We start from the raw sequence: 13,257 nt of genomic DNA on the forward strand, positions 1-13,257 counted from the left end.
GGTCCCTCTCTACTAAGTGGAAGTGGCAGCCTGAGAACCACAGTGTCCTTTACTCTCTGGCACAGATCTGAGTCACATCCCATCCCGGTCCTCAACCCATGCCAACAGAGTCCATGTCACACATCCCCTGAAGTCCACTAATAGGTAGCAGGAACAAAGTTTTCTGGCTGTTGGCCATTGATGGCACCAACCCCTGTGACACAGTAAGGTATGGTGTGTGGTACATAAAGTGCATGTTCTGTAGTGTATAAGACAGTCAGAGAAAGCTGCCTACTCTCTATGTCAGTAATACACTGGAAAAAGGTCAGCAAAGGTGTCATAAATGACATTTGGGTCATCCCTCTTCTTGACCTCCTGCCTGTCTCCTTCTCCTCCTCTCTGTCTGTTCTGTTCGGTGGCTAATCTCCGTCTGAGCTCTCTTTCCTAAAATCTGGTGTAGCAGGGGTGTGTCACGTGTGTTCCTCGTGGATCTTTGTTCACGAGAGGACTGCTGACAGCTAACTGCATCATCTCCTTACTGGCCGCTGTCGTCAGCTTTCCTCAGTGTTAAGAGTGTGTAAGCATGTTTAGCACTGCACAATTCTCGCAGACACAACACCTTCTCATCATTTGACTTCCTGCTTCTATCTGTCTCTCTATCTATCTATTTATCTATCTATCTATATAATATGTAGTCTTTACCACACTGCTCGGTCGCGCGAAAATGGCGTACCATCGACATTTAATAGTTATAATATATTAATACATACTACATACACATTATAATTAAGTGAAATATATAATATTGTAAAGTAACATAATATTGTATACATATAATATTTATAGTAAATAGTGATTATTCATTTTAAACAAGTTGTATACATATTTGAATAAATGCAATGGTTGGTGTATAACACTTTGCAAGACGTGCATGTACAACAGACGTACGCATATAATTGTGCAATGGTAATACTGCTAGGTTATACATTACATATTTGAGTTATCACTTTAGTAATGTCTAATATTTCACCTAACTTGTATGAAGATACTGGTAATACAGAATTGTGCTATAACTGTATGACTTATAATGTTGTACTAACATTGTGGTACTACATAATTGTAACATTTTATGAATTGTTACAAAATATTGTGTTAATGCATAATTGTGTTGGCCTTATAATTGTAGTTACATTTTGTTAATGCAACTATTACATAAGTGTCTTGGCCTTATAATTGTAGTTAAAGTTACATAAAAGTTCTATCTATCTATCTATCTATTGCCAGACGCCTCAATCCCGTTTGGGGTGGCCACAAACAAATCGCCTCCAAGTCGCCCTGTCCCCCGCCATTTCACTACCCTGCTCCCAACTCACACCCCCCTCTCTCATATACCTCTCCACCCCATCCCTCCATCTCATCCTCGGTCTCCCCCTCCCTCTTCCACCCTCCACCTCACTCACATACACTCTCTTCGTCAGTCTTTCACCCTCCATCCTCTCCACATGGCCAAACCACCTCAGTGTGTTCCTCACAACGCTTCCTATCACATCCACATCAACACCACAACGCTCCTTTATATCCTCATTCGTCAGCCTGTCTCTCCACGTGACTCCACAAGCTCCTCTTAAATAACTCATTTCCACTGCTCTCACTCTTGACTTGTGTCCTTCCAACAACGTCCAAGCTTCACTTCCGTACGTTAGAGTTGGTATCACAATACTGTCATGTAGTAACTTTTTACTTCCATGCTCACTTCCTGTTTCTTATCACTGCTTTCAAGGAACCAGCAACCTTTCTTCCCTGCTGTACCCTTTCAAGCACTTCACCCTCCAAACCTCCATCCTTACTCATCACACTACCCAAATACTTAAACGTACTCACATTTTCCAATTCCTCACCATCCAACCTCGCTATACATTCACTGACTTCACCTCTCTCAAAGACCATCACTTTTTACTCTTCCCTACATTCACCTTTAGGTTCCGTTTCTTACACACTCTCTCAAACTCATCCACCAAGCCTTGCAGCTCCCCTTCATCTTCACTCAACAACACAGTATCATCTGCAAACAACAGTACAGGGAGTTTCCAAACACTATCCTCTCTCACCAGGGCCACTCCAACATCCACTACCCTACCTTGTACCTCTTTTATTACCCCATCCATGTACAGATTGAACAACCATGGAGACATGACACATCCCTGTTTCAAACCAACTTTCAAAGAGAAAAATTCACTTAGTTCACCATCCACACGCACTGCAGCCTTAGCACCATCATACATACTCTTCACAGCATTCAACAACTTCCCATCTACTCCATATATTCTTAACACTTTCCACAATCCTTGTCTATCCACCCTGTCATATGCTTTCTCCAAATCCATGAAAGCCGCATACAACTTCTTTCCCTTCTCTAGAAACTTTTCCACTAAAGATCTAAGAATGAATATCTGATCTACACAACCTCTTCCCTTCCTAAAGCCTCCTGTTCTTCTCCAACTAATTTCTCTGTTCTTTCTCTAACTCTGTCTATAAGTATCCTACCATACACTTTTCCTATTATACTAAGAAGACAAATGCCCCTATGATTACCACACACTTCTTTTCCCCTTTTCCTTTGTACAAGGGAATAATTATACCTGACTTCCAATCCTCCGGGACTCTACCTTCCTCCCAGGCCAATCTGCACATCTTCCACATCCATTCTACTACTATCTCTCCCCCATGCTTCAGCATCTCACCACACACTCCATCAATTCCTGGGGCTTTCCCCGATTTAACTTTCTTCATTGCTTCCACAACCTCTATCCTACTGATTTCTACCTGTCTTCTCACCTCCCTCCTTCTCCCAGCCATTCCCCAGCCACTTATACTCGCATTACTTCCATCCTCTACGTTCAACAATTCCTTAAAGTGTTCTCTCCATCTGCTCACTTTTTTTCCCCTTCTCCACTAGTAATCTACCATGTTTATCTTTCACTCCCCTGCTAACTTCACTTCCACCCTGTCTTACTCTTTTCACTTCTCTCCAGAACATTTTCTTACAGTCCCTCCACTTTACACTCAAATTCCTTCCAAATTCCTGATCCACTCTCTTCTTACTCTCTTACCAATCTTTTCACCTCTCTCTTCCTTTCCACATATAACTCTCTCTTCTGCCTCTCAACTTCTTCCATGCCCCTATTTCTCATCCATTCATTGTATGCTTTCTTCTTTTGTGCCACAGCCTGTTTCACCTCTTCAGTCCACCACGCTGTTCCTTGCACCCCCCTCCGTCTTCTCTTCCTTCCACACACCACATCACATGCTGCACATATTTCTTCTGTAAATATCTTACACACACCTTCCACGTCTCCCATCTGCTCCAATTCATATTTGCCCAATCGTTCCTCCACTTCTCTCTTATACTCTGCCTTTTTCTCATCCTCTTGTAACCTTTTCCACTCTCCTTGCAACTACTCCTTCCTCTCGTCTTTCCCTTCTTCTATTCCTCCATCTTACTTGCATCCTAATTCTGGCCACCACCAAGTAGTGGTCAGAAAGGCCACTCCCCCAACCTCTATAAACTCTTGCATCCAATATACATCTTCGCATCCTTTCATCCACACACACATAATCAATCATTGCCTTCCTTTCATTCAGTTCACCACCCACCCTTCTCATCACTCGCCATGTATACCTGTGGATCATTTTATGCCTGAAGAGGGTATTGGCTATTACCAACCCTCCCAGCACAGATGTCCACTAACGCACTCCCATTCTCATCTATCTCAGCAGGCACACCCCACTCACCAACTATTCCATCCACCTTCACATTACCAACTTTACCATTCATATCACCGATCAAAAACACTCTCTCATTCCTTCCAAACTTTTCCATGCACACTTCCACATTTGTCCAGAACTCTTCTCTCACTCTTCTAGCACGATCTTGCGTTGGCGCATACACACACAATCGCCCACATTTGTATTCCAACTTTCAACTTTACCCACACAATCCTTGACCCAACTGATCCATACTGTCTTATGCTCTTCTTCCATCTTTTACTCACAACTATACACACTCCTTCCTTTGCCCTCTCATTCTCATCTACTCCTGCACATATACCCCATCCATACTCCCATTCTCTCACACTTTCTCCTCTCCATTTTGTTTCAGTTATTCCACATACATCCACTTTCGCATCCTCAAGCACCTGGACAATCTCTCTCTCTTTCACCTCATCATTCGCTCCTCTTACATTCCATGTACACATTACCAAGTCCTTTGTCCGGTCCTGGGTCGTCAACGTTTGGTCAGTCCTTGTCCGAGGCTTCTTGTTTGTTTTTTTAGTTAGTTGTTTTCCGTTTTGTCGTTACATAATTGTTACATATCGTTTGTAGGTACATAATTGTAGTTAAAGTTACCTAAAAGTTACATCTTGTTAATGCAACTGTTACATAATTGGCAAAGTGTAACATAATGCAATCGTTTGTTGTTACATAATTGTTACATATCGTTTGTAGTTACAAAATTATAATATGGAGTAACATAATTGTAATAACTGCAGTCCTAACATATGCTGCAGTCGATGATAGTGATGATGTGTCATGCCACTTGTTTGTGGAGACACAATTTGCTTTTTTGTTTGTAGTTTATGTGGTATTTTGGCATATATAGTAACATATACACTTATTTACATTTGTTTGTTATGTGACCTTACTTTATTTCTCTTTTTTCCTTCTCACTTTTTTTTTTTTTTTTTTTTGTATGTATTGATTTTCTATAGTTTGTTTCTCTTTGCTTGTGTACACTTTTTTCCATGTTGTTCATGGTTACATAATTACTGGCTAATTTCCTTGGGATACTTTTTCAAAGTTTAGTTTATATTGGTGAGTGAATGAGTAGCGATGAGTAACTTGAGTGTAGACGGGTGAGTAAGATGAGTTGTGAATATGGACTTGGTGTTTGCTTCGTCGTCCTGACCTCTTCACACCTGCGTAGGCGGTGGTGGTTGGGTGGATGTAGCAGAAAGAGGAGGGTGAGGTCTGGTGGTTATGAGTTGTGAGTCGTCTCTCACTCTTCGTTTGTTTGTTTGTTTGTTTTGTTTGTTTGTTTTCTTTCTTTCTTGATGTATTCTTGGTCCTTTTTTCTTGTGATTTACTCGTTGTAGGATGAAGACTGCCGCTACTTGTAGGTGCGTGTAGAAGATTATACAGACGACGTAGAGTTGTTAATTGTAGTTGATTGTAGATGGCTGTAGTTGATTGTAGATGGCTGTAGTTGATTGTAGATTATTTGCACTGTAGGCTGTATTTTGTAGGATTCAATGTAGAACTGAAGCTAATCTTGTAGTCTCGGTTGCTTTTGTAGAAATTTGCTTTTAATTCGGAGACAATGTCCGCAGATTTGCTGGTTTGTCGTTAAGCTACTTGCAAGGCGTCGTGTGATCTCTTGACCTCTGCATCAGCATGATGATCTGGGAGACGGAGGGGGCTGGATGGAGAGAATACTGTCAGGAGCTGATGTTGTTGGTTGTTTTCAATCTTGATATTTTGTAGGAATTTAATGTTGATTCGTAGACGAGGTTCGTATACGTTCGCTGCTACCAAATGTCATAAAGGACTTTGTATCATAAAGCAGCGACTTTGTATTTGCTTGTAGAGGCAGGATATTTTAGACTTGTGGTCGAGCGGCTTTTATATCTTGTAGTAGTTTCCCCACCAGATGTCATGTAGTGACGGGAGAGGTAAAGAATAATATGGGACTATTTTTATTTGTCTTGGAGATATTAAACAGGTCTCTCCCATGGGAAGAGTATAAGTCCCGGGTAGCTACCTCCCTGTCTCGCTATCTCTCTCTCTTTCTATTCTAAGGCTAATCTCCGTCTCGACCTCTCTCTAGGGTCGCTTGTCTCCTTCTACCTAGCCTGTTCTAGTTTCCATTTCGCTAACTTCACCATTTCATCCACTTCCTTGGTGTTATGTGCTTGTGAAACATAATTCCCTATCTTGAAGTCCAGAGTTCGCATCGGCGTCGCAAGTCTTTCTACATAAGTAGGTAAGTCATACAAGTAATCTAGACTTATTAACTATACACACTGATTTGTTGTTCACCTGTACCTATCGTGAGTAATATGTGTGTCAGCACTGTGTGGAAATCATTGTCTTCACGATCGTGTTGAAGATGTTCACTCTTGCTAACGGCATTTGTGTTGGCCATTTTTTTTTTTTTTTTCTAGTTTACCTTTTAACTTAATTTATATGTTTCCACTAGGTAGCTTTAATTAATAAATGTTTAATACAGTTCTTTTAATTGCTCACTGAGTAACTGTGATGGTATATCTTCTTTATTACTTTGTAGATGTAATAATGTATAGTTGTATGTATGAAACACGTATTTTATGTAGGTGTAAATGGTAACACTCTTTGGTAGTAAATAAATGTTATAATAGATGAATGAATATATACCGTGTAGAATAATTATTGTTGGTGATTATTTAGTGTTTGAGTTATGCAGATAACTGAAGTAAGTATGTGTATTTAAGCTGTAACTATACAACACGTTTTATATGTTTGTGCAGAAGCTTATTGTCTATCACTGTGTATTGTATAAATGAAGTAACTATGTAACTCACTAAATTTTACCATGGTGGGAAATGGTGTGAGTGGTGTTGCACGTGGTGATCGCGTTGTCCTTCGCGGGTTGATTGGCGTGCTATCGTCTCAGCACATGGTGACGTCGGCTTCCCACAGTGTTAAGAGTGTGTAAGCATGTTTAGCACAGCACGATTCTCGCAGACACAACACCTTCTCATCATTTGACTTCCTGCTTCTATCTGTCTCTCTATCTATCTATTTATCTATCTATCTATATAATATGTAGTCTTTACCACAAAGGGGGATGGTCAGGATAGGCCTGGAGGCTAGGGAAACAGGAGCTCCAGCTCTCCCCATCACCAGGTTTCCCACCTTCCTTCAGGGTTGGCATTAAAAAAGAAAAAAACACCCCCCCCTCAAAAAAAAATAAAAATGTTTCAGCGAGTCTTTTTATTTGTCTGTTTGTTTTTTGAGTTTTTATTTAATCGTTTCGTTTTTAAAGGCTCCACCATGCTTGCATGTGTCAGCCTTGGTCACCTAATGGTGGCTCTCCACGCTGCACGATCCATTGCAGCCTCCCTGTTCAATCCCTTAACCCTGAGGTCAAACTTAATGACCTCGTCCCATGTCTTTCTCAGTCTACCCCTCATAACCCCACCCCCAATATTAACACTTCTCACCTTCCTCACCCAATTATCATCCCCCATCCTCTCCACATGTCCAAACCATCTCAATCTACCTCTCCTCATCACAACACCAATACACTCCAGTCCCATCCTACCTCTCAACTCTTCCATTGTAAACCCAGCCCCTCCAGGCCTTGGACTCAGGGACGCACTGCACATCCACCTAATCATTGTCATTTCTGTACGTCTGAGCCGGCGAATAACTTCCTCCTTCACTGCCCAGGTCTCACTACCAAACAGCATTACACTCCTAACACATGCTGCATACAAAGCCCCTTAGCACGTATTGAGAGTCCTCTCAATGTCAGGAGAGGCAAGAGCTCCCTGAGCTTCTTCCAACCACTTCTCACCCTAGACACAGAGCTTGCTCCAGCCCCACCTCCAGCACACAACATGTCTCACAAAACTCTTTCACACACACAAGAGATTCACCAGCAAGTTCAATCCTTTCACGTCTGACAATCTCCACCTGCTCACCCTGACATGCCGTACACATAAAATCAGCATTATCTCACAGTCTACCTCTGATACCACTACATCTCTTATGCACCCATTTATCACACACACCGCACAAGATGGAATTACTTCCCACGCCCTTGTGGCAAACTGCACATGGCCACTCTCCCTCGTCTTTGACAGTACCGCCACTAACCCTAGATATCATCACTTTTGTTTTATCTGCATTTACCCTTAAACCCTTGTGCCCCATACCATCTCTCCACTTCCTAAACCTTTCCTCCGCCTCCCTCTCGTTCTCTGCAATCAACACCAAATCATCAGCATACAACAACTCCCACGGGAGTCCGTTTCTAAATTCATGTGAAAGGGCTTCAAGTACCATGATAAACAACATGGGACTCAAGACTGACCCTTGATGCATCCCAACATTCATGGAAAACTCATCACTCAAATCTCCATTCACTCTTACCTGGGTGTGAGCACCCACATACATAGCCATAACCACCCTAACCAGCCACTCCTCCAAGCCAAGCTTTCTCATTGCCCACTTCACCACCTCTCTAGGGACTCTGTCAAAGGCCTTTTCCAAATCAACAAAAACAAAATAAAGATCCCTTCTCCTACCAATATATTTTTCCTGAAGTTGACAAACAATGAATATAGCATCAGTGGTCCCCCTACCTGGCATTAACCCAAACTGCATCTCATCAATATTCACACTTTCTCTAATCATACCTTCTAAAACTCTCTCCATTACCTTCATTATCTGATCTAAAAGCTTTATACCTCTATAATTTCCTCTTTCCAGGGCATCACCCTTCCCTTTATACACATTTACAATTACTCTCTTCAGCCAATCATCTGGGACAACATACTCATAAATAATCCTATTTATCAGGTCAGTGACTAAACTCACCCCTATATTGCCTGAGGCCTTCAACATTTCGGCAATCAACCCAGACACACCTGCTGCCTTCCCCACCCTCATCCTGCCTATTGCCTCACTCACAGTAGCAGTATCAATCAAAGGCCAAGGGCCAGACACTGGATCTGCTGGCTCCCAGTCAAACTCCTCATTCAACAACCGTTTATAATGCTCTCTCCATGCATCTTTAATATCCTCACTGTTCACCACTACCCTTCCTTCATCATTCTTTACACACTGCTCACCTATAATATCCCAATTATCCCTCTTCACTTGACCTGACACCCTAAATATCATATTTTTCCTTTCCCCATGATTTAGGTTATCAAGTAATAGTCTCTGTGACTCAGACTTTGCCCTGTATACCTCTCTTATAGCCCTATGCTTGGCAGCCAAATATTCCTTTTTGCTACCACCCTTCTTCCATTCCCGGAAAAGCCTTCTTTTCTCCTTAACTGCAGCTTCTACACCCTCATCCCACCACCAAGTTACTTTATGTCTTGGTGGTCCTTTTGTCCAACTGCATGTTACATCAGTAACTCTCAAGAAATTGTTCTTGAGGGCTCTGTACTGTTCATTAACGCCTCTGTCTACAGCTCCCTGTTCAGCCACCACTCTCCTCAACTCGCTATAGAAGGCATCCCTTACTACTTGGTTTTTCAGCTTCCAGATTTTCCTCCTAGGTACATAAGTCCTCTTTTTCATCACTTGTTCTTTAAGCACCATATCACAAAATCAATAGTTTGTGCTGCTGCACACACTCCTCACTTCCTATAACTTTAACATCCCTCACTAACCTCCTATCGGCCCTCCTAACCAGAAAATAATCTATCTGACTGCTATTTCCCCCAGACTCATACGTAATTAACCTACTGTCTCTTTTTCCTAAAATATGTGTTGCACACAATCATGTCCGCTGCCTCCCCAAACTCAAGTATCCTTTCCCCTTCTGCATACCTTAGACCATACGCACATCCCCCATGCACTCCTTCATAACCTTGTGCTGCTTCACCTACATGACCATTTAAGTCCCCTCCCAAAATAACTATCTCATCATCCCGCATACCACCCACTACATGTATTAAATCATCCCAAAATCTATCTTTCTCTGCTTCATCCAATCCTGCCTGTGGAGCATATGCTGATATAATCACAACTATCTTTCTACCCAACAGAATTTTCACTACCAATATCCTATCGCTTACTCTCAAAACATTCATAACATATTCCACCCATTTCTCCGCAACCATCACACCAACACCTCCATATCCGTCTGTCCCCCCCTGCCAAAACAACTTATAGCAACAGTCCTTCCCAACAATCTTTCTGGCTGATCCACCCCTGTACCGAACTTCCTGCAAACACGCCACATCCACCCACCTCCTACTGAATGCCTCAACGACTTCCCCCGCTCTTCCCCTCAAACTTCCCACATTCCATGAACCCACCCTCATCCCCATGGGTGATTTACTGTCCTCAGGCTTGCTTTGAAACTTATTTTGTTTTGTCATTTTCAGTATTAATAAAGGGGGACTGACATAGCACAGGTCCCACTCACTGCACAGTCCCAGGTCCAGGCAATGGATCTGGGACCCCTAGCCCACCAGCTTACCAGTGGCTGTGGTAGTGGCCTCGGGGCACCCTGCCAGGACAGCTGCAGGGACACCCTCCAAGCACGCCTTGGCACTGCAACTATCCCGCCATTATACACCCACTGATAGGGCAGCCTCCTGGGGCGCTACTCCCCGGTTCGGGCCCCTCTCTATTGGGCGGAAGCGGTAGCCTGGGAACCGCAATGCCCTGTACCCTCTAGCACAGGCCCGAGCCCCATCTCGCCCTGGACCCACGATCTATGCCGGCGGAACCCCCACGACGCCTCCCCCCAGAAGTCCGCCACTAGGTAGCGGGGGCAGTTTTCTGGCCGCATGCCCTTGCTGGCGCCAACCCCTGTAACGTAGTGGAATACATTGTGTGAAATGTAAAGTGCATGTGGTGTAGTGCACAGATAGTTAGAGGAAATGTCTGGGAGAGTATGCTGGTCTACTCTCCATGTTACTGTCACACTGAAAAGGTCAGCAAAGGGGGATGGTTAGATAGCTAGTGAAACAGGAGCTTCAGCTCTCCCTATCAATTACTTATTTAGTCTTTCTAACTGCCTTACTCAGTCACTCACCTGCCTTTTCCCTATTATGAACTTTCTTCTGGGGGCATTTTTGGATGTGAGTTCTCACTCTTTCAATTCTGGCACTTAGTATTTGGTTGCATTACTTGCAGGCTGCTTTCTGTTTATCATTTTCTAAAATATCAATTTCATCCCATTCTGTTGCTTTTTTTCTGCCGCTACCAGCAGGCATTTTGTTGCTGTAGTCCTCTCACTACCAAGGAGAAATTGAGACTGAGACACTGAGTACCAATTCAGGAGTAGTCAAGCCTACCTCACCTGTCCATTTCCTGTACAGTACAAGTTAACAGAGGCTTTGTCCAACTGGACCACCTTGTAACAGAAACAACATGTCTTAAACAAGTGTCTGTTCTTCAGATAACACTTAAAACCTTCTGTTTCACTTTAAATTACTTTTTAATTGCTTATTTTAACTGATTTACATATAAATATGAGGAAAAAAACAAAACAAAACAAAAAAACAGTGGGTTGGGTTAAAAAAAAAAAAAAAAAAAAAAAAAAAAAAAAAAAGAGAGTTTTCTTTCCAACCCTGCCTTCCTTGGGAGTACCACCCTGATGACTTGGTGCAACTGCCTACTGTGATGTTTATTTTATGCAAGTACTGTAACACTTAGGCATAATAGCCCACACTGTAACATGGCTGCCAAACCTCAGCAATTGTACTGAATATATTTACAACTGCAGAAACTTTGAAAATAAATCTTTGCTTACCTTAATTTTTTCTCCTTCAATCTCAACAGTTTTTATCATAAAGTCAACTCCAATTGTTGCCCCTTGTCCAGGAGGGAAGAGCCCCTGAAAAAACAAAAACAAAAAAATGTTTTGGGAGACATTACAAAAAAATTTGTCTGCTTTACAGTATAGGGTAGGAATCCACTTCACTACAATGATATTTTTCTTAAGAGATTTTCTTTTTCATAAAACACAGGATTGTTTAAAGTATCTTAACTTTGTTACTTAGGTTTGGGCATCATTTCACTGACAAAAATGTATTCGAGTTAATGTAAAAGAATCAAGAGCCAAATATATGCAGGTAAAAGCAACAAAGCATCTTGTTCAAAAAGTACTCCAATACGACAAGTAAAAAGTAAATTCTGTTCTGTGAGGAAGTCTAAGTTTTATCTATCTATCTATCTATTGCCAGACGCCTCAATCCCGTTCCGCGTGGCCACAAACAAATCACCTCCACATCACCCTGTCCCCTGCCATTTCACTGCCCCGCTCCCAACTCACACCCCCCTTTCTCATATACCTCTCCACCCCATCCCTCCATCTCATCCTCGGCCTCCCCCTCCCTCTTCCCCCCTCCACCTCACTCACATACACTCTCTTCATCAGTCTTTCACCCTCCATCCTCTCCGCATGGCCAAACCACCTCAGTGTATTCCTCCTACCGCTTCCTATCACGTCCACATCCACACCACAACGCTCCTTTATATTCTCATTTGTCAGCCTGTCTCTCCATGTGACTCCACAGGCTCCTCTTAAATAACTCATATCCACTGCTCTCACTCTTGACTTGTGTCCTTCCAGCAACGTCCAAGCTTCACCTCCCTACGTTAGAGTTGGTATCACAATACTGTGATATAGTAACTTTTTCACTTCCATGCTCACTTCCCTGCTTCTTATCACTGCTTTTAAGGAACCAGCAACCTTTCTTCCCTGCTGTACCCTTTCAAGCACTTCACCCTCCAAACCTCCATCCTTACTCATCACACTACCCAAGTACTTAAACCATCCAACCTCGCTGTACATTCACTGACTTCACCTCTCTCAAAGACCATCACTTTACTCTTCCCTACATTCACCTTTAGATTCCATTTCTTACACACTCTCCCAAACTCATCCACCAAGCCATGCAGCTCTCCTTTATCTTCACTCAACAACACTGTATCATCTGCAAGCAACAGTACAGGGAGTTTCCATACACTACCCTCTCTCACCAGGGCCACTAAGTTTTATACTAGTTAATTATTTTGTGTCCGAGATGTGAAAAGAATGCGTAAAGCACTTGAATGAGAAGGTATCAGATACTGATAAGGTTTGTGAAGACATGATTAAGTGTAGTGGAGAGAATGCAATCAAGGGTTAGTTGAAAATATGTAAAAATGCTTGGCTATACAGTATTGTAAGAATGTTGCAGAGTGAGTGAAAAATAGGAAGGCATCAGGCATTGATAAGGTGTTTGTGGGGATGATTAAGTGTAGTGGAGCAAGTTCAATGAAATGTCAGTTAGATATATATACAGTACCAGAAAGAGAGGATGTATTGCACTGTACAAGTAGAGTGGGTGAAGGCTGTGATTGTCTACATTAAAAAAAAAAAAAAAAAAAAAAAAAAAAAAATGGCATAAGGCTCCTGATCGTTATAAAGAAAGGTACTGTTTAGTTTTGTTTTGTTTCATTTATAAAGGCACCAACATGCTTGCATGCATCGGCCTTGGTCAC

The 13,257-nt window shown here is 42.3% G+C and overlaps 1 protein-coding gene across 1 annotated transcript in view; it reads right to left on the bottom strand.

Annotated features, from left to right (window-relative positions):
* Rab30 (RAS oncogene family member Rab30) overlaps positions 1-13,257 on the bottom strand; it is a 123,080-nt gene that overhangs the window by 88,664 nt on the left and 21,159 nt on the right. Inside the window, exon 3 of the mRNA XM_080268172.1 lies at positions 11,522-11,605. Within this exon, the coding sequence (XP_080124298.1) occupies positions 11,522-11,605 (84 nt within the window). The remainder of the gene's footprint in view (positions 1-11,521; positions 11,606-13,257) is intronic.

The sequence above is a fragment of the Coenobita brevimanus genome, chromosome 26 (assembly GCF_032717465.1).
Source record: "Coenobita brevimanus isolate Jiangsu-jjx chromosome 26, ASM3271746v2, whole genome shotgun sequence".
NCBI lineage: Eukaryota > Metazoa > Arthropoda > Malacostraca > Decapoda > Coenobitidae > Coenobita > Coenobita brevimanus.